This window comes from Emys orbicularis, chromosome 3 (genome assembly GCF_028017835.1).
Source record: "Emys orbicularis isolate rEmyOrb1 chromosome 3, rEmyOrb1.hap1, whole genome shotgun sequence".
Lineage (NCBI taxonomy): Eukaryota > Metazoa > Chordata > Testudines > Emydidae > Emys > Emys orbicularis.
In genome coordinates, this window is record NC_088685.1 from 145,321,588 (window position 1) to 145,344,745 (window position 23,158).

Sequence of the window (23,158 nt, forward strand, 5' to 3'; positions counted from 1 at the left end):
CAAACTTTCCAGAAGCAGTTTTTTCAAACCTCAATAGTGCACAGTACAAAGTGATTTTTGTTAAGATTTATGTGGTGTAAGTATGACAGATTCATTGCCTGTAATAATTTATGAATACTGTATCTTGATAAGGTCATTGTGTTGCTTATTGTATACGTATATTGTGTTAATTCACTAGCAGAGTTGTCAAGAAATAGAGGTGGGTCCTGATATTCACATCTCCTGGCAAACACTTCAAGAGAGTAGAGACAATGCAGATATATTCACTCAGACAGCTGCTGAGCAGCCTAACCAGTTTAATGAGGTCCAAGAGACACAGGACAGAACAAAGACCTTTGGCTAGATTTAAAAAGGGAGTCCCTGAAGGTCAGGGAGACTGAGGTACAGACTGTCACCCATACCCCAGAGGCAAGAGGTTCTGGGATTATATTGATCTTCCTAAACCTTTAGGGAAGAAACAAACCATCTATAAACATGGCTGTTTAAAAGACAAACCAAAAAACCCCTCTTCTCTTATGCTTTGATTTAAGAAAGCTGTCTGGGTTACAATATATAGACCACTGGTCCCAGCTCCCAAAGGGAAGTAACCCAGGTACCAAGTCCAGTGGAAGGTAAACACAGTTGATACAGTGGTACTGCAGCCTAGTACTCCCATCTAAAAGTGGGAGAACCCAACCCACGAAGGTAAGGCATGAGACCCAAGGCCTGAAATTAGTGCATTCAGAAAGACATGAGGAGGGTATCCCTAGCCCCAACCATGACAGTGAATATTCACTGTTTCCAATTTTTGATTAATACACAGTGTTAGTTGTATTTCATAGACATACATACTTTACCTCATACATGATTTGTCCTGATGCCAAGCGTTTTCTGTCACCAAAGGCTAACTGCAGCAGATGCAAACTCACAACATCTCCTTCACTAGAAAGAAATTACAAGTTTGAGTATAATTTCAGCACCTTTGCAATCCATCTGAAATATCTGATAAATAGCTATTGCCAAAGCAAAGCAGAACCATATTGTATTGTACATTTAAAAGGATGATGTTTCTGTTATAAACTGGAAAACAACCCACTTTCCAATCAATTATAATTTGTCATATTTGGACAATTGTAGCAGAAGAGGAAATAAATTTGAAGATTTTTTCATTTGGCACTCGGTATTTAACTGACTGAATTCCGGAACTCTGCTTTTTAGCTTAACTCCAGGGACTTCAGATTAATGTTAACCACAAAATTTTCCAGAGCTTTAACATCTATCTATAAAAACACTACCGGCATCAGTTCTTTACAATGAAATGTTAATGCAGGAACCTTTACCCAAAGAGCCTTAAATTTAAACTTACAATCTAAACTGCATGCTCTGATTGTATTATTTTGTCATGTTATGAAACTAATGAAGAACCAAAGTTCTGAGCAGGGCCGGCTCTAGGATTTTTGCCGCCCAAAGCAGACACAATTTTTGCCGCCCAAAGCAGACACAATTTTGGCCCCCCCCCCCTCGTTTTTTAATTACCCCACCCCTGGCCCCGCCTCAACTCCGCCCCTTCCCCAAATCCCCAGCCCTGCCTCCTCCCCCCAGGCTCTCAAGCCTAGGAGGGAGGGGGAGAAGCGGCACTCGCGCCGCGGCCACTCGGAGTCTCCCCCTCCCTCCCAGGCTCTCAAGCCTGGGAGGGAGGAGGAGCAGCGGCGCGCGAAACGGCCGCTTGGGATCTCCCCCTCCCTCCCAGGTTTGAGAGCCTGGGAGGGAGGGGGAGACTCCGAGTGGCCGCGGCGCGGGCGCCGCTTCTCCCCCTCCCTCCCAGGCTCTCAAGCCTGAGAGGGAGGGGGAGCAGCGCCGCGCGAAACGGCCGCTCGGGATCTCCCCCTCCCTCCCAGGCAGCAGCAGCGGAGGTGAGCTAGGGCGGCCGCGGCACATTTTTAGGGGCGGCATTCTGGCGCCGGCTATGCCACCCCTAAAAATGTGCCGCCCCAAGCACCAGCTTGTTTTGCTGGTGCCTAGAGCCGGCCCTGGTTCTGAGTTTGAGAAAGAATGATTAAAAGGATAGTTACTTCTGTTTTACCTACTTTCTGAAAACCTGAATTAAAGTTTTTATATAAAAGCATTCCCCAGGCTCTTGGGAAACAACCAAAACAGCTCTAAGACAGCCATTTGAATAAATGCAATAAAAACCTGCTCTAAAAGCCACAACTCAAATGGAGAGGGTATTACACAGGAAGAAAAAAAAGAGCATATATACACACACACACACACACACACACACATATATATATACACATATACTGGTGCTCAGATATAAAATGATGGGCACCTTATTAATGTCAAAGATAGAAATAAGGGGGTCATGAAATACTTTTAATAACGAATAGTCTTCCAAGACAAGTGATAGTAGCTTATCACTTGGGACATTTAAAACCAGACAAAACACTAGAAAATTGCTCTAGGAACAAGGCATTTCTAGGTGTTCACCACAGTAGTACTCAGAATAGGTCCTGTCCCTCTGTACTTGCAGGAGTTCTATGAAAGCTACCTAAAAGTCAAGTATAAAGCTTTTTGTAAAATACAAAAAGTAAAGTCTTTTGCAGGGCTGCAACTTTCAGTGGCATTTCACCAGTGCTATAATGGTTTAAGTTCTATTTACGACAGCAATTAAGATTCACAATACCATTTTGTAGGAAGAAGGCAACAGATTGAAGTTACACTTAAAAGCCTCACTACTTCTCAGCTATTATAGAGGTGGCAGTTGTGGTTCCATTGTCAAGATTAAACTGAGTGCACTTACATTTTCCAAGTGATCAAAAACAATTTTTTTGAAAAAATGCCAGAGCAGATTCAAAAAGATTAAGATTACAAGATTGAAATGATTCATAGTTACAACACTACACATTGGCCCTTCAATTGGAAACAAAAATGCAATATTAAGGGATCAATTCTCCAATTAGTAGCCCAGGTAAAGATTTACATTTATAACTAGTTCAGAGTTGCACATGTATACCCACTCAAAGTCAGTTAGTTGGACAACAGATCATTTAGTTTTCTAAAACAGTCTTCACTGACCTTTCTTGTGTAGACTGAACTGCCCATAAGTAACAGCAATTGCGGGGATCATTTTCAGGTTCTTGAAAAGTAACAGCATAGACAGGTATCCTCCCTCCTTCTAGCTGAAAGTGGTATCTAGAACAAAGCGGCGGGGGAGGAATTAATCGGGTGATTAGATGTCTGATATTTATCATTCCAAGTGTTCCAATCAGCACTTCAAAAGCCACACCATTTTCTCATGCCAGAAATACTTACAATTATTTAAAATTTTTAATTTTAGAGAACATTTTTAACAATTTCAGAAGGATTTAACAAAGCTAGGCAATCAAGCAACATGACTGCAAATAAACTTCAATGTAAATAAGTACAATATTATGAACATCTGGACTACTCACACCTATTGATGTGTTCTATGTTTTTTCCTGGGTGACTGTAGTTAAACGAGCAGTCAGCATGAATAGTTGGGGGGGGTGGGGGGGGGAGAAAATCTGCTCAAACCACAAATGATGGCCAAAAGAGCACACAAGTAGTTGGTGTCAAGTATCAGGGGGTAGCCGTGTTAGTCTGAATCTGTAAAAAGCAACAGAGGGTCCTGTGGCACCTTTAAGACTAACAGAAGTATTGGAGCATAAGCTTTCGTGAGTGAATGCCCACTTCATCAGACGCAATGATGTTTCCTTGCGTCTGATGAAGTGGGCATTCACCCACGAAAGCTTATGCTCCAATACTTCTGTTAGTCTTAAAGGTGCCACAGGACCCTCTGTTGCTTTTTACAAGTAGTTGGGTTACTTTTAGGACTTTTACCTGTTTATCTTTTGACCAGACCAGAAATTTTCCAAAAATGCCATGTAATTTGTTTAATCCAGCTATGTAAAATAAACTTTATCTTTCCTCAGACTCATTTGAATTGGAAAAACCTTCCAATGAGTCTTCTAATCCAGTGGTTCTCAACCTTTCCAGACTACCGTACCCCTTTCAAGAGTCTGATTTCAGTCCCAGGCAGTAGGGCTTCAGCCCAAACCCTACTGCCTGGGGCTGAAGCATGTAACTTAGCTTTGTGGGGCCCCCTGTGGTGTGGGGCTCAAGGCAATTTCCCTGCTTGCCACCCCGTAATGCCGGCCCTGCACTTGCAACCCCCCTAAACCTATCCCACAATCCCAGGTTGAGAAACACATACAGCATATAGAGCAGTATAAACAAGTCATTATCTATATGAAATTTTAATGTGTACTGACTTCATTAGTGCTTTTTATGTAGCCTGTTGTAAAACTAGGCAAATATCTAGATGAGTTGACGTACCCCTGGAAGACCTCTGCATACCCCCTGGTTGAGAACCACTATTCTAATCTATCCCCTGCATTGTTGTAGGATCAATGCTGTTTCTCTCCTTTGACACTTCTAGTAGAAATGTCCAGCTTTGAACATCTCAAACAATGGAGCAGCTTGTTCTATTTAACTGAAGTTATACCTAAAACCATCTCCATGCATCTGAAGTGGGTTTTTTACCCACAAAAGCTTATGCCCAAATAAATCTGTTAGTCTTTAAGGTGCCACCAACTCCTCGTTGTTTTTGTGGATACAGACTAACACAGCTACTCCTCTGATACTCGGTACCTAAAACCATTTCTTTCTTCCTTCTTTCCTTGATGATTAACAGAAGTGGTTTGAGATAATTTATAACATCTCCTTTGCACATCTGACAAGGTAGAACTCAAACTAATTCTCTGAGCATTTTATTATAGGCCTGATTTTCAAAATTTTATCATTTTTGCCAATCTCCTCTGAATTGTCTTTTTTCAAAATGTGGTACCTAAAACTTAGCACATTGGTTGTACAAGAAAGGTGGTTCTGGGGCTTGGGGTAAGTAGAGTGAGTAGGTCAAAAAGACAAATGTATTTAAACCCCTTAGTCTAGAAACAGGTAATTAATTCTACTTGGCACTGATATGATTTCAGCTGGAAACACTTACCAATATTGCACCCTTGTATATGTACGCATTCAACAATTTCTGGTGAGCCATTACATGTTTGCTTAAATTAATCCCATTTTGATTTAAATTCATTTTCCAATCTAATATTGTATTTTAATCCTAGCCTCTAGAATATTTGCTGTCTCCTTCCCCATGTTTCTATTGCCCACAAGTTTGATTGGCACACTCCTTGTTCTATTCTCCAAGATCTTAGCAAACACGTGGGATTCATTTTTATCAAGACAGTATTATTCTTTTAAAGAAAAAACAATTACTTATCCATCTAATTAACACTGGAAAGCATAAATGCTATACATTATTTAAGCATTTTACAAGCCAACAGTTAAGATGTAACCCACATTCCTATAGAAAGAGAACAGAATGTAGAACCACATCTACACACCCAGAACCTGTGGCCCACTATATAAGCATCCAGTTTTCACTGATACATCCCTTTAAACACATCAGTAGTAGATGAGAGACTGAAGCAGTGATGGAACAAGAGTGACCAGTCCCAAGGTGGAACAGTCTCCAATCTCAGTCACGACTGGAATGTGGGAAAGGCTATTTTTCAGGCACAAATGAGCTGTTAGATGTTTCAATTAGGGCTGTCGATTAATCACAGTTAACTCATGGGATTAACTCAAAAAAATTAATCACGATTAATCATAGTTTTAATCACACTGTTAAACCATAGAATACCAATTTAAATGTATTAAATATTTTCAAATATAATGATTTCAATTACACAGAATACAGTGTACAGTGCTCACTTTATATTATTTTCTATTACAAATATTTGTACTGTAAAAATGAGAAACAAAAGAAATAGTATTTTTCAACTCACCTCATACAAATGCTGTAGTGCAATCTCTATTGCGAATGTGCAATTTACAAATGTAGATTTTTGTTACATAACTGCACTCAAAAACAAAACAATGTAGAACTTTAGACCCTACAAGTCCACTCAATCCTACTTCTTGTTCAGCGAATCGCTAAGACAAACAAGTTGTGTTTACATTTACGTGAGATAACTGCTGCCCACTTCCTATTTATAACGTCACCTGAAAGCAAGATATTTACGTGCCAAATATGCTAAACATTCGTATGCCCCTTCATGCTTCAGCCACCATTCCAGAGGACATGCTTCCATGCTGATGACACTCATTAAAAAAATCGCATTAGTTAAATTTGTGAGTTAATTCCTTGGTGGGAGAATTGTATGTCTCCTGCTCTCTTTTATCTACATTTTGCCATATATTTCATGTTAAAAGCAGTCTCTGATGATGACCCAGCATAGGTTGTTCGTTTTAAGAACACTTTCACATTGGACAAAACGCAAAGGTACCAATATGAGATTTCTAAAGATAGCTACAGCACTCAACACAAGGCTTAAGAATCTGAAGTGCCTTCCAAAATCTGAGATGGATAAGGTGTAGAGCATGCTTTCAAAAAAGTCTTAAAAAAGCAACACTCTGATGCAGAAACTACAGAACCCGAACCACCAAAAAAAGTCAACCTTCTGCTGGTGGCAACTGACTCAAATGATGAAAATGAACATACGTCGCTCCGCACTGCTTTGGATGGTTATCAAGCAGAACCCATCATCAGCATGGACACATGTCCTCTGGAATGGTGCTTGAAGCATGAACGAGCACACTTCAGGTGACGTAAACAAGAAGCGGGCAGCATTGCAAATGTAAACAAACTTGTTTCTCTGAATGATTGGCTGAACAAGAAGTAGGACTGAGTGGACTTGTAGGCTCTAAAGTTTTACATTGTTTTGTTTTTGAGTGCAGTTATTTTTTGTACATAATTCTATATTTGTAAGTTCAACTTTAATGATAAAGTGATTGCACTATAGTCCTTGTATTAAGTGAACTGAAAAATACTATTTCTTTTGTTTTTTACAGTACAAATATTTGTAATCAAAAATATAAATTGAGCACTTTACACTTTGTATTCTGTGTTGTAACTGAAATCAATATATTTGAAAATGTAGAAAACATCCAAAAATATTTAAATAAATGGTATTCTATTATTGTTTAACAATGCTATTAATTATTTTAAAATCACTTGACAGCCCTAATTTCAATCTGTTCCACTGGTCTCATCTAAGATTTTAAGTAGTCACAGAGATATTGCTAACAGTTATGTAATTAATATACTTTAACTTTGTAAAGAAGTACACCTAGCTGTGACAAGGTTTTGGAAAAATCATTACAGTAAAATCAATGTCTCTTCTAAATTTCCATTATTCACTAAACACTACTAAAGATTGAACTACTTTTCCTTAATTTTACACAAAGCAGTTCTCTCATATTCTAGTTCAGGGGTAGGCAACCTGCGGCACGCGAGCTGATTTTCAGTGGCACTCACACCGGTCCGGGGGGCTCTGCATTTTAATTTAATTTTAAATGAACCTTCTTAAACATTTTAAAAACCTTATTTACTTTACATACAATAGTTTAGTTATATATTATAGACTTATGGAAAGAGACCTTCTAAAAACGTTAAAATGTACGACTGGCACGCGAAACCTTAAATTAGAGTGAATAAATGAAGACTCGGCCCACCACTTCCGAAAGGTTGCCGACCCCTGTTCCAGTCATTAACCTACTTTAATGAAACATATCTACAAGCCTTGTAACCAAGATTCTTTATTTTGTAGATGAAGCAGTTAAAGGAACTAGTTAAGAGAAAGAAGAAGAAAAAAATCAGTTAAAACCACTAAAAAGATTAATCTAGGACTGGCTTCTAAAGGTTTCAATACTGTATTCAAGAATTTCAACACTCAGCATTCGATCAAAGTTACTTTTCTATTTAACCTAAATTAGTTAAGTGAAATAACTGAGTTCCCCGCCTCCAGATATTGACACACATATAAAGGCATACTTACTCCTTCTTCAAGGTTTTCATATTCCACAGTGAAAGATAGCCATCTGAGAATCCCACAACCAGCTGATTGCTCCTGCTTATGTAGCTTAAGGTTGTTACAGCTGCTCCCGATGGACTTAGTAACTGGAAACAGAGATGTCGCCCCTCTCTGGTAACAGCTTCTCTTATTTGTGGGATTTCAGCAGGGATCCCAGTGATCACTTCTAGGTCTACACACACACACAAGATCATGCAACATAAGAGATTACATTCTTCAGCTTTTTCAGGATAGATGTTAAGAGCTTAGCATTATGCTATATATTACCTAATACCCTATTCCCTGTTAAATGTGCACTGTATGCAATGTTTTCAATTAGTATTTATAATTCAAGTTCATTTTAAGAACACAGGAATTAGCAAATTAGATTAGACCAGTAGTCCATCTAGACCAGTATTCTGTCCCAGATACTCTGAAGTACAAAAATCCACATAATAGACAATTATGAAATAGATTGGCTCACAGGGTAAGTTTCTTTCTAGACCCTGTCAGTCAGTGGTTTACTTATGCCCTCAAGCATGAAGTTTATTTATATCCTTTAAGCCCATATTCAAAAGCGACCCCCACTATGAAGCCACTGACTAAGATATCTCCATAATAATGGAACGTTGGATGCAATTGAGATATTCCAAATGCTGGTTTGCTTATTTTTTAAATTAGGGTTTTTTAAAATGTTCCTCTCCTTTCCTTCACACGCCCATGCAGAGTCATTTTCATTTAAACCAAGTGTTTTAAAAAATGGTTACCTAAAATTATGTATAAGATCATATTTAGGCATTTAAGACTCCTTCTTCCATTGAAGTCAAAGGCAAACTTCCACCAACTTCAGTGGTGTAGGATCAGGCTATGCATAAGGATTTAAGAACCTAATTTTACAATTTTTAAAAAAAAGTTTTGGCCTTAAGAACCTGGAGATTAGAACATCTTTCAAAGAAAGAATTAGCACATCAGCTAAGAATTCATGGTGTTAAGTAGTCTTCATTTTCAGCGGTCTTAAACCAAACAGATCTTAAAGACACAGGATGCTTATGTTTTATCAGATAGGAAAAACGGAGTGCACATTCCTCATTTAGGAAACTTGAGTTTTCTTACTTCTCGACCAGAAAATCTGTTTAAATTTAAAAATGCTAATTTACCTGATGCCTCTATTTCATTCTGACTACATGACAAATCATCCAAACAAAGGTCAATCAGCAGGATATGACCAACATCTGTAACCACAGCTGCCACACCAAAAAGCCATCGCAGACTCTGGTGCAAATGCTGAGTGCTGACACGGGCTCCACCATGATTAATTATGGGTTCAATAGCAGTTACCTACAAGAAAACTGCATGTTAATTTTTAAGCAATTTGACAAACTATAAATAAAGTTTTGCAATGTAGTACAGGGCAGAAGTTGGCATATTAGGAATACAATTCTGTATTTACATTCTTATTCATAAGATTCAAAAGCAAAGTATTTCCTCAGATTATTAAAAAAAAATTACAGCCCTGAGCAGGAGAAAGAAGGGAGTTCATTATATCCTCTAATTTTTTTTAGAGGAATGTCCTAAGATACTGAACTACAATTCTTTCTATTAAATAAAATACTCTTTAAATGGTGCTCTCTAATACTGCAGCTCTCCAGTTTCAGTTACCTGTTTGAAAACAATATTTTAAGGCAAATATCCATTCAAAAAACAAAAACAAAACAAAAACAAAAAAAGCTTTATATTAAAAACCCAAATTGCAAGCTGATTCTTCCTCTGCTCATATGATGAAAAACATTACCAATGTGAAGGACAGTGCCTTTCCTGTGAAAATCTCATGAAGTTTTAGGTGTTCTGTAAATTATGCTATGTAGTAACTAACCTGCCTGGAAAGAGGGGCCATTTTAACGGTAATTAAACATTCTCACCAACAACTGAAGGCAATTATCAGGATAAGACTATGCAAACCACATACATACATATATACGTATACACACATACATATATAGGTTGCATTTGATTAGATTAACCAAAAAAAAAAAAAAAATCTGAGAAAGTCAGAAATAAGGTCTTTTTAAATGCACATCCCAATGTACTTTTGGGAATACTGACAGAGGAAATCAAGCCTAAAACAATATTGTGAGAGACCACCATCTGTCTTACATGCAAAGCTTGCCTTGGCTGAACAGGAAGAAGTGAAATGAATTACTGGGTAATGAAAGCATTTTCTCTAGTTAACTTAAGATTAAAAATGTGACTCTGGATGTGCTAAAGTGCATCCCAGGAAAATACTCAACACTACAGTAGAAGTTTTAATGTGTGCAGCTTTCTGCACTAAAACCGTACCACAGCATAGCAACATATGCTATCCTTTGATTCTCTTATGAATTAGAAGCTGAGCATAGCACACAACAGAAATAATGGAATGTTTTGTGTCATAGGGGGATGGTTATATATAGCACCCTACCAAATTCACAGGGCAGGGGGTTCTACCATGCGCCAGGCTAGTCCTGGCCCGGGCTGGGAAGGGACAGGACTTCCTGTTCCCCTGCAAGGGCCGCTCCCGGAGCCAGGTCAGACCCACCTCCGGGAAACTCCCCCAGCTGCAGGAAGCTCCACTGCTACTACCTGGGAGCCCAGTTCTGAATGCAGCACAGAAGCAAGGGTGGCTGTCAGCCGCCCGACCTGGGTGGGGGTCTGCAGCCCCAGCTATCAGCCCCCCCAACTCGAGTCGGGGACTGACAGTAAAACCATGGTATATGGTAACCCACCCCCATACCCTGTAACCCTCACTTCTGCGCTGCTGTTGGCACGGCTTTAGAGCTGGGCGCCTAGCCAGCAGCCGCTGCGCTCTCTGGCTGCCCAGCTCTGAAGGCAGCACCCCTGCTAGCAGCAGGGCAGAAGTAAAGGTGGCAATCCCCTACAATAGTCTTGTGACACTCCCCCCATCCCATGACCCACTTTTGGGTCAGGACCCCCATAGTTACAACACCCTGAAATTTCACATGTAAACATCTGAAACCATGAAATTGACTATTTTAAAAATCCCATGACTGTGAAATTGACCAAAATGGACCGTGAGTTTGGTAGGGCTCTAGTTATGTAAGAAGAACAGGACAAAAAGTCCCTTGCCTCACGTGTTAGCCAGAGGGGAGAAAAAAATAGATCTGGAAGCTACACGGTATATATGCACTGGAGTTGGAGGAGTAATTTCTAGCTTGGGTAGACATACATGCACTAGCTTTGACAGTGCACTAAAATCAGCAGCATGTGTGGCAGTATAGGCTAGCCACCCTCAGCACTTACATGGGGCACAGATGGGATCATACTTGAGACAGCTAGGCTGCCCCACCACGGCAGCAACCCCGCTATTTTTAGCATGTTAGCTCAATCAAAGCTAGTATACAAAACTACACCTCCAGCTCCACTCAGTCAGGGTTTAGTGTGGTTACACAGCCATGGAATCCGGCTTTCATGTCAGTTCATGTCACAGCCATTCTTACCTTAGCAGTATCTATCGCAATTTCAATTGCCATCTTTGGCTCCAGATTTCTATAACTCAAGCTTCCTGTTTCCCACACTAGTCAAAGGATTATCAACAAATTTTTAAAATGGATTAAAAACCTTGCTGAATTAGTCCTGGTGGCAGCAATAAGAAGAGAAGCACTGCAGTAGGATGCTTGCTGAACTCCCTTTCTACAAATGCTGCTTCTGGTTTTTTTCTTTTCTTTATGTCGCTTTTTTCGTTAGCATCTGGCTGCAAATAAAAGTCTTTTGTTGCTTTAACATATAATCTTCCTAGCACTTTCCTGATTTCGACTTTACTTTTCCATGCGGAAGCCTCTGAAACAGTGTATTTTTCCCCCCACTGTGCTACAGCCTGGATTTTTGTGTTTCCCTATGCCATTGCCAACTCATATTCCAGAAATGAGCAGACAAAGGGAACTTTCCCCGGCTCACTGAATCTGAATGTTATTCTTCTGCTACCATGTAAATCAGAAAAGTATGTGAAAATGTTTTTTGATACTTTCTCAAAGCAACCATTTAAAAGTGCTAAACCTGTGTGTGTCATTGATGTGGTCCATTTTTAGATTCCATTAAAAACACTTTTGAAGCAGAATATTTTTAGTCACACCTTTGTTTGTTTATTTTGCTAATTTGTTTTTAATTCACTCCTTGGGAATGATTACTTCTTTTAATATGAAAAACACTCTTATGTTAAAGCTAAGTTAGGGGTTAACAGTTTGACACCTTGGCCCAGAGATCCCAAATTAGTGTAACTGGCATAATTTAATTGACTTCTAAAGAGGTATGACAATTTTTATCAGCTGAGAATCTAGCCCATAATTTCAAGAGTTCATTAATGCCTTAAAAAAAAAAGGGGGGGGGGTGGACAGAAGAAATGAATTACAGAAAATGAAAGCTAAACATTTGTTCAAAGTTTTATTAAAAACAATAGCAAGCATTAAATCATGTTAAATGTGTTGAACACAAAACTTATCCACACAGGGCTACAAAGCCAAGAGAACAGCTTAAATATTTTAGTAATGAAGTTTACAGCAAATTAGTGAAAGACTGAACACACATTAAATAATTAGTTCTTTGTCTACACTGAATTTTATTTGCTTCTCTACGTTCCTAGTCACAGCTCAGGGCATTCCAATCCAATTCAGTGACTGCTTCTAATTCCTGATTAAACTAACCTGAGTCTAATGGAAAGACTGGTAAAAAGCAAAATGAAAGCCACTGGTCAAACACGTTTGTAAAAATGTATACTGTTTATTCAAATCTTCCTTGGGCATATATGAAATGTATACCACATAATGTAAATCTATATAGAACACAAGGTTATCAATAGTAAAAAAAAAAAATCAGATAAACTCTTGCCTTCTCTCTAAAGTTTCCAAGCCTTTACCACCCAACAGCCAGCCTCTCCGATAAATACCTTCATGCTTTCTCCACACAATTTTTAATGCATGGGAAAAAGTCCGTAACATAATCCACATTCAGTATTTAATTCTCTTTAAAAATCCCTCCTGAAGACTCACCTCTGCCATGATACCTACAAAACTCTACTTGCTGATCATGGCTAGGAAAAGTGATGACCTGTGACCATCCCTCTTACCTTGCCTTCCTTTCCCTACTTCCTTTGTCCTATTAACTTCCCATTGCTTACCCAATCTGAATCTCAATTAATCTTTTTTGAAAAGCCCAATAAAACATGTAACAAAACTATGCCAATTCTTCACCTCATTAATTGCTTATATGTTATGTACCATCCTCTACCCTTCATTGTTTGTCTTGTAGACTAAGCCCTTCAGGGCAGAGAAGAAAGTCTCCTGTTAGTCCAGCACCTAGCACAATGGAACCCTAATTCCCAATGGGACCTTTGAATGCTACTATAATGTAAGTGCTTACTACTACAGATGACACCCAAGAGTTTAAACCCCCCCACAAAAGATAAGACTCAAACTGCTCAGAAAAGGGAGGCAGTGAAAGAAGTCATTGTGAAGGCAACTCAAATTGTTGCAGACACTAAGGTGATTAAAGTGCAAAGAATCCTTCATGCTCCTAGCAATCTGATTTGGACATTGTCTACATTCAGAAAATTTGCATAGTTATTAACTACATTGATTTAATAACAGTTTTCAATGGTGAAAAGAATTGATGGTAGCTACACCAGTGAAAGCTTTCTGAATGTAGACAAAACCATAGTGAGAGGGGTACCCATGAACCAGACGTGCCAGTGCAAGGGAGAAGGAACTGTCACTTAAATGCTTAGAAAGATCTCTATACTTCCCACAACAACAAAACAGGTTTATATAACTAGGGCTACGTCCTCCCGGGGGAGGGGGGTCGATTTAAGATACGCAAATTCAGCTACGCGAATAGCGTAGCTGAATTCGACATATCGGAGCCGACTTACCCCGCTGTGAGGACGGCGGCAAATCGACCTCCGCAGCTCCCCCGTCAACGGCGCTTACTCCTACCTCCGCTGGTGGAGTACAAGCGTCGATTCGGGGATCGATTGTCGCATCCCGACGAGACGCGATAATTCGATCCCCAAGAGATCGATTTCTACCCGCCGATTCAGGCAGGTAGTGTAGACGTAGCCTAATTTAATTAATAGGTTCTTTGCCTGCATTACTAAAGTTTCACTTACACAACATCGTTGTGGCAATACAGGAATTAATCACAGAGAAAAGCAGTATTAGGTCAGTATAATATATTTAGCTGGCAAAACTATTTAGCAGGTGGAACCAAGGAGAGGTGACCAGCCAACTCTCTGCAGACCACTAAATGTTCTCTGACCACAGCTTGAGAACCTCTGGTTTAACAAGGGGCAATATCACCTACTTTCTATTCTTCATTCTGTGGGAGAGGTAGCATTGGGGCTGAGGCCAGTAATGAGTTAACAGAGGGAAGGATAGGTTTTGGGGAAAAGGTGGACATCCGATTCTCCTTCAGTCCCTCATTCCAAGTTAGAATGTGCCATCATAGAAAGTTACAACACTTTCAACTGGGATTGTTGTTCCATCTCAGTAAGCAATAGCTACAACTTTCTATTGGCTAGTTTCCTTAAGAGAAGGGTGACTGAAGGTCATGAGCCCAGTAGAGCAACTCCAGACAGTTAAACCAGTTAAGAAAGTAGGGTCCCAAGTCCAAGATGCTTCTTTTTAGATATTATCTAATTTGGGGTACTAATCATATATGCAGGAAACAGAGTTGCAAGGAAGTTGCGCTTCCCACTAGATGCAAGCTCACCTGTGGACATGAAGATAACTGGTTTGCTAATGCCCCCTGCCTTATTCCAAAACACAAGAGAGAGTTCACAAGTCTAAGCGCACAGCCTCCAGTTAGCTAGTTTGAGATTCTAGGGGAGTGGTTGTAATTTATTTACAACACAATCAATTTCTAGGATTTGGAATTTTATTAAAGAGGTTGTCATTTTACTCTAAGAGCTATTAAGAATGTGTGTGGGAAGGGGGCCTAAAGTATACAGGGTTTGGTTGTTTTTAGGTTTATATGGGCAACTGGCTCTTCACAGCTTTCATCCCCTTCTACTCACAAAAATGTAGGATTGGAAGGGACCTCGAGAGGTCATCTACTCCAGCCCCCAGTTTTGAGAGACCTAGCAGACCAAGTAGACTTAGACCATCCTTAACAGATGTTTGGCTAACTTGTTCTTAAAAATCTTGACTGATGGGGATTCCACAGTCTTCCTTGGAAGCCTATTCCAGATTTTAATTATTCTTATAGTTAGAACAATTTTCCTAATATCTAACCTAAATCTCCCTTGCTGCAGATTAAGTCCATTACTTCTTGTCCTACTTTTGGTGGACACGGAGGACAGTAATCAATTGTTCTCTTTATAACAGTCCTCAACATATATGAAGATTTAATTCCCTCCCAGTCTTCTTTTCTCAAGACTAAACATGCCCAACGTTTTTAACCTTTCCTCATAGCTCTGGTGTCCTAAGCCTTTTATCATTTTTGCTGCTTTCCTCTGGATCCTCCAGTTAATCCAGGTCTTTCCTAAACTGTGGCACCCAAAACTGGACACAACACTCCAGTTGAGGCCTCACCAGTGTCGAGCAGAGAAAGACAATTAGATATGACACTCCTGTTTTCACACCCCAGAATGATATTAGCCTTTTTCACAACTGAGTCACTCAGCTGGCTCATACCCAATTTATGATCCACTATAACCCCCAGATACTTTTCTGCAGTGCTACTCCCTAGACAGTTATTCCCCATTTTGCATTTGATTTTTCTTTCCTGACTGTAGTACTTTGCACTTGTCTTTACTGAATTTCATCTGGTTGATTTCAGACCAACTGCCCAATTTATCAAGATCATTTTTAACTCTAGTCCTGTCCTTCAAAGTGCTAGCAACCCCTACCAGCTTGGAGTCACTTTGAATAATGCAACAGCTAAGAAACCTGTAGTATCTTGTTCTGTAGTACAAGTGAAATTTTTTTTATTTTATTTTTTTACTTTCAGCATTAGTTAAGAGACAGTTGGTACCTTCCAACCCAAGTTTTGATATCAAGACTAAGTCCACTATGTATTGTAAGTTGATATTTTTGCAGCCATCAATATAAAAGCTTCCTCGAAACAGAATTCTATGGCATACAACAGAATAGAAAAGGGGTTGGCAACGTTCGGCACGCGGCTCGCCAGGGTAAGCACCCTGGCGGGCCGGGCCAGTTTTATTTACCTGCTGACGCGGCAGGTTCGGCCGATCGCGGCCCCCACTGGCCGCGGTTCACCGTCCCGGGCCAATGGGGGCGGCGGGAAGCGGCGCGGGCGAGCGATGTGCTGGCCGCGGCTTCCCGCCGCCCCCATTGGCCCGGGACGGCGAACCGCGGCCAGTGGGGGCCGCAATCGGTCGAACCTGCCGCGTCAGCAGGTAAATAAAACTGGCCCGGCCCGCCAAGGTGCTTACCCTGGCGAGCTGCGTGCCGAACGTTGCCGACCCCTGGAATAGAAGCTTTGCTTTTAGATTAAAAAGTACGTACCCTTCCTGGAAGAACAACTGCTTTAACCACTCTTGATACTCCAAGGTCATACAGACAGAGAACACTCCCTTCTGCTTCTTCCAATCCAACTAGTAGTCCAGTTCTTTTCTGCCAGGAAAATTCCTTCACTACAAGGACAGTGGGTGGGTGTTCATTTACTCCATTAAAACGATATGCAGACAGCCGTTCTCCCGTGATAGAGTTTACTACCTCAAGCTGAGGACCACAGGCCAAGCAAGCCAGGCCATTTCTCCCTAGAAAGAAGTAAGGGGAAAAGTTTATGTAAGAATGATAAACACAGAAGGATTCATTTGAAATTATAAGATATTAGATTATGATGTGGGGATGAGTCCTCCCAAAATAGTTTAGTTAGAAATGTACACAGTTTTAATTTATTACTATGTCTAAGTTTGAGACTGTGCACGCATGCACACACACAAAACAGAATTAACATGCACTTTTACTACAACATGAAATCTAAGAACAATGGGATCTACACAGAGCTAGGACCGAGCAGGTTACTGAATTACAGGTAACGGCTTAAAAACAGCTGCATTTTGGGAAAAGTTTGCCTCCTGGCTTCATAAAGCTATTGGTAAACTCACCTGATGCATCTTAATGGAGCCAACACATTTCACAAGTAAAATGTATCACTACTGTGTGTATTTAGATAACCCACAGTCACAAGTAATTATTAATTCCAACACAATACCAAGTTTCAGAGGAAGATGATTACCTCCAGCAAACTTCCCACGAAGTACAGATTCTAGTGTTATCTCATCTTCTCCAAGTGCTTGAACAGTCACTTCTGGAAATTGCAGCAGACTGCTTGTTACCTGAGCTGTTAGGTCTCGCATATTTCACTGTAAATAAAGAACTACATTAAATAAGTGTACTTAGTCAGCACCTAACAAATCTGACATTTTATAAAAGAGTTTATCAATCAATACAACACTCCGAATTATCCGTAGTTCTTTCCATCATATCCAATAGTATCAAAATATTTCTCCCTAAAACTTCCTCCTAAATACCTATGTACAAGTATATTGTAGCAACTTAAATGGCCCATTTTGTAAATTTTGGCAACTAATTTAAACCACCACCTTTGGATAGAGATAGGAGACACAGATTGACTTTTAAACCATTTTTCTTTTCCCCAAGAATTGGAATATTCATCTCATGATGAAAAAAAAAAGAGATCAGAAAGAATTGTCTAAAGGTTTTTCTTTTCTTTTTTTAAATAAAAAAGTCAATTCTTCCTCTGTCCCCTCACTCACTGATGACTACTTTTGATCCTTAGGCTTATAAACAAGCAAAAACTTTAGTGCCATAAAACTATTTGTCTATATCAGCTGCTCAGTGCACGTTCCACTTTCTCAGCCACTCACTCTTGTACATTCAGGCAGGAATAATAAGGCCAACTGGTGACCCCACAGAGTAGCGTGCTGAATTTCTTGCTCTTTAGATGCCTGTAAGGTCATCAGTAACCTGAAGGGCAACAGTACTAATGCCATAAGAACGGCCGTACTGGGTTAGACCAAAGGTCCATCTAGCCCAGTATCCTGTCTACCGACAGTGGCCAATGCCAGGTGCCCCAGAGGGAGTGAACCTAACAGGTAATGATCAAGTGATCTCTCTCCTGCCATCCATCTCCACCCTCTGACAAACAGAGGCTAGGGACACCGTTCCTTACCCATTGTGGCTAATAGCCATTAATGGACTTAACCTCCATGAATTTATCCAGTTCTCTTTTAAACGCTGTTATAGTCCTAGCCTTCACAACCTCCTCAGGTAAGGAGTTCCACAAGTTGACTGTGCGCTGCGTGAAGAGGAACTTCCTTGTATTTGTTTTAAACCTGCTGCCTATTAATTTCATTTGGTGACCCCTAGTTCTTGTATTATGGGAATAAGTAAATAACTTTTCCTTATCTACTTTCTCCACATCACTCATAATTTTATATACCTCTATCATATCCCCCCTTAGTCTCCTCTTTTCCAAGCTGAAAAATCCTAGCCTCTTTAATCTCTCCTCATATGGGACCTTCTCCAAACCCCTAATCATTTTAGTTGCCACGGTTATGGCAGGTAAGTAAATGAGGAAGAACTTAAGTCTATCCACTTACTTGTTAGTAAAATAGTAACTGTTAGTTAAAACAATCTTTTTTAAAAGATATTTCAATTCACCATTAAGCATTTGGGTTTTTGGTTCCCTCCCCCTTAATTGTAGAGTTTATTTTGGCAATTATTCCTCCTCATGTTAGAGCACAACAAATAAGGGCCTCCAACAGTCTGTTGAGTTCATGGACTTTGACAATTAGCTCAGCAAGTCTTTTTGAAATTCCATTGCCTCTGGTGTAGATTTAAAGAGTTTTTCAGAAAACAGATCACACACACAGACCCAACAATAGATTATCAACCAGGTCAACAGGTAAGATATTGTGCAGAGGTTTTTTTAATGACAAATTTGTGGTTCTATTATAAATCTATTCTTGGAGATACCTCCTTATCAGTAAACTCATTTGAGGAAATAATACAATAAATTTCAGAATGGATCTAATAGAAAAGAAACAGTTGGATACAAACTGTTAGGATAACAAAATCTACAAAATACTCCTTCTCTGGGATCTTTCTAGTAAAGGGCTTGATGTTTTAGGACCACAACTTTCCAAGATCTCTTCCTTTTGACTCCTTTCACAGTATTCTGACACTCCAGATAGAATATTTTTAATGTGGTACTTTGGGACTCAAATAATACTTCAGATTCCCAGGAAGACTCATCTTATCAAATTTCAGAGGATGGCTTTATCTTATTGCATAGGAAATTCATCAGTTTCAAGAAGAGCACGTAGTCACATGTACAGAGATAAGTGTCTCTATTTCCAGCAAGAAACTCTTTTTGGAGGAAAAACCTTTAATGTTTTGATACAAGAAGTCAGAGTTTGACTCCGCAGGAATAAAAGCTGTGTTATCATGGGGACTTCAATCTGAGTGACATATGCTGGAGGTCTCATCCTGCCAGTACTAAAACATCCTCAGAATTTCTAAAAATTATAGATGACAGTTTCTTAACTGAAGAAGTATTGCAGCCAACACAGGGGAATTCTGTATTAGACCTCATCTGACAGATAAAGAGGAATTGATATAGAATTAAAAACTACTGATAGTTTACAAGTGATTATGGCTTGATTACATTTATGTACAAAGAGAATAAAATTCAAACCAGTAGTAAATAAATATACACACACACACACACACACACGCATGCATGCGCACTTTAAAAGGGCCAATTTCACAAAGCTGGAAACCATTTTGAATCAAATCAGATAGGAGAAAAATGTGAATGTCAATGGGGAACTATTTAAGAATAGTTTACTAAATGCCCCAAACCCCACAATTCCCGGATCAAGAAGGACAGCCATCCTGGTTAAAAAGCCAACCTGGCTTAGAGGGAAAGTGAAAGCAGATATAAAAAATAAAAACACCACAAATGGAAGTTGATAGCAATGAATATAAATCAGAGGCTAGGAATTGAAGAAAACTGAAGCCAAAGGGGACAAATAAAAATCTACAGCCAGCAGAGTTAAGGACAATAAGAAGGAATTTTTAAATTTGTACCAGGAACAAAAGGAATCCTAATAATGGTACAGGTCCATTACTAGATGGAAACAGTAGAGTTGTCAACAATAATGCAAAAAAGGCAAAAGTCTTCAATAAATATTTCTGTTCTGTATTTTGGAAAAAGTCAGATGTAGTTATATGACATAACGATAATATACCATCCCAACAGTAACTAAGCAGGATGTTTAGCAACAGCTGCTAAAAAAGTCTAGCTTTAAATCAGCGGGTCCAGATAACTTGCATGCAAGAGTTTTAAAAGATCTGGCTCAGGTGCTCTCTGGACAATTAGTGTTGATTTTCAACAAGTCTTGGAACATCGGAGAAGTTTCAGAGGACTGGAAGAAAGCTAATGTTGGGCCAATATTTAAAAAAGATAATTACAGGCCTGTCAGCCTGACATTGAACCTAGACAAAATGCTGATACGGGACTCAATTAAAAAAATTAAATCAGGGTAATATAATTAATGCCAATCAAGGTAGGTTTATGGAAAATAGCTCCTGGCAAACTTTACTTGACTTTTTGTGAGATTATGAGTTTGGTTGATAATGGTAATATTGTGGATGTAATATACTTAACGTACTATGAGAATTAATGTATGATTTGATTTCATCCTGTCAGCCACCCTTTTTGAACAGCAGAACGGAATGACAGACCAGAACAATCCTTAGGAGTGATTATGGTTGGGGGGAGGGATAGCTCAGTGAGCATTCGCCTGCTATACCCAGGGTTGTGAGTTCAATCCTTGAGGCGGCCACTTAGGGATCTGGGGCAAAATCAGTACTTGGTCCTGCTAGTGAAGGCAGGGGGCTGGACTCGATGACCTTTCAAGGTCCCTTCCAGTTCTAGGAGATAGGATATCTCCATTAATTAAAAAAAAAATTATGGTCACCCTTTTGTTTTAGGATAAGTTATAATGTCTACTATGGTTTCCTATATGTATTACAAATTAGGCACTCTAGTTAAATATACATTTCTTTGTTTTAGGTTTAGTAAATAAGAGACAGGATTCTCTATTGTGTCTATGCTAAGTAGATTAGAGGAACATTGAAGGCCTGGGTCTCAATGTAAATTGTCTTGGTTATTGATTGTAAAACTTAGCAAGGTTTAATTTGCAATGCCTTTTTGCTCGATATAAAATACTACTGTTTGTATTCTCAATCTGTTTGTGTGAATGAAGAATGTATGCATCAGGAAAAGATAAGGTGTGAAGGCCATTGTTATAGCCAGATGGTCAAGGAAGAAGAAGTGAAAAGACTTAAAGGACATCAAAGAATCATCAACGCGCATCCATGATGAAGGGCAGATAGATGACCCTGAGGTGAAGGCTGGCACCCCTAAGAACAATTGATTAAATCAGAACAAAGGACAGGATGACCCTCTCGGAGGTGTATTGGAATGTTTACACCAATTAAGAAGTAACCGGTCACAAACTGACACAGCAAAATCCATAGACCTCAACAGAGGAAAAAAACCTATAAGAACAGGGTGTTTGGCCATGGGACTTTGGGTTCGTCTTGCCACACTCCAGGTGCATCGGATCGCGACCGACAAGAGCCCAGCTCCACACTCGTGCTCAATCTAAGTGGCCATTAGATTGACTCGAGCTACAACAGACTGGTAACTATGAACATCACTGTCAGGGGGAGGGGAGGGAGAGAGAGAGTGTGTGTGTGTGTAAAGCATATGCTAACTGTTGTATTTTCAATAAATACTGCGTATTTACCTTCCTCTATAAAGATCCCGTGTGCTTTGTATGAGCATAACTAACACTTCTGATACTGCATTACATTTTGATTAGAATAATACAAAATCAACACAGCACACATTAAATGGAATAAAAACTAGCTAACTGATAGGTCTGAAAATGCAACTGTAAACAGGGAATCATCAAGTGTGTCCTAGTAGGGTCCCCCAGATATCACTTCTCGGCCCTATAGTATTGAACATTTTTATCAGTGACCTGAAAGAAAACAACATCATTACAGATCAAGTTTACAAATGACACAAAGATTGGGGGAGTGGTAAAAAAAAGAATAGGACAGACCACTGATATACAGCAATCTAGATCACTCGGTAAGCAGGATGTAAATAAACAGTATGTGTTTTAATATGGCCAAATGTAGAGTCATACTTCTAGAAATAAATAATGCAGGCCATACTTACAGGTTGGGGGCTCTATCCTGAGAATCAGTGACGCTGAAAAGGGCTTCGGAGTCATGAGCTCTAAGTGTGATACTGTGGCCAAAAGGGCTAATGTGATCCTTGGAAGTATAAACAGAGCAATAGTGAGTTAGAGTTAGGGAGATTATATTACCTTTGTATTTGGCACTGGAGCAACCACTACCAGAATACTATGTCCAGTTCTGGTATCCACAATACAAGAATGATGTTGATAAATTGGAGAGGGTTCAGAGAAGAACCATGGAATTGATGAAAGGATTGAAAACATGCCTTATAGTGAAAGACTCCAAAAGTTCAAGCTATTTACCTTTACTAAGAGAAGGTTAAGGGGTTACTTGATCACAGTCTTTAAGTACCTACATGAAGAACAGAAATTTGGTAATAGAGGGCTCTTCAATTTAGCAGACAAGGTATAACGAGATCCAATGGCTGGAAATACAAGCTAGACAAATTCAGACTAGAAGAAATGTGAAATTTTTTTTTTTTTTAAAACAGTGAGGGAAATTAATCATCTGAACTATTTAAGAAGTGCTGCGATGGATTCTCTATCATTGGAAAATTTTTAAATCAAGAAAGAGCGTTCTAAAATATATATATGTTCTAGGTCAAACTAGAATTAATTCAGGGAAGTCCTATGGCAAATATTAGAATACAGGTGATCAGACTAGATTATCACAATATTCTTTTCTGGCTGTATAATCTATGGCTTGGAAGGAGGACATCAAGGCAGGGGCAGTACCTGAATTTTCAGATTTATGAGATTAACAAGAGTAAATTGAGAGTGTCATTCTTGAAATAAAGCACACACAAGTCTCCACAGAAATTTAATCAAAGCACTCCTGTTGTTCTTGGGCCAGTTTTGACCCATGTCCTTTTAAATATCCTTATATATTATGAAGTAGTTACAACCGGTCACTAAGGTT

At 39.4% G+C, this 23,158-nt stretch overlaps 1 protein-coding gene across 1 annotated transcript in view; it reads right to left on the reverse strand.

The window, feature by feature from the left end:
* AHCTF1 (AT-hook containing transcription factor 1) overlaps positions 1 to 23,158 on the reverse strand; it is a 91,137-nt gene that overhangs the window by 53,089 nt on the left and 14,890 nt on the right. Inside the window, exons 2-7 of the mRNA XM_065400919.1 lie at positions 17,172 to 17,298; positions 16,436 to 16,689; positions 9,080 to 9,260; positions 7,908 to 8,115; positions 3,058 to 3,174; positions 837 to 921 (exon numbers count right to left, since the gene is read on the reverse strand). Of these exons, the coding sequence (XP_065256991.1) occupies positions 837 to 921; positions 3,058 to 3,174; positions 7,908 to 8,115; positions 9,080 to 9,260; positions 16,436 to 16,689; positions 17,172 to 17,292 (966 nt within the window). The 5' untranslated portion in view covers positions 17,293 to 17,298. The remainder of the gene's footprint in view (positions 1 to 836; positions 922 to 3,057; positions 3,175 to 7,907; positions 8,116 to 9,079; positions 9,261 to 16,435; positions 16,690 to 17,171; positions 17,299 to 23,158) is intronic.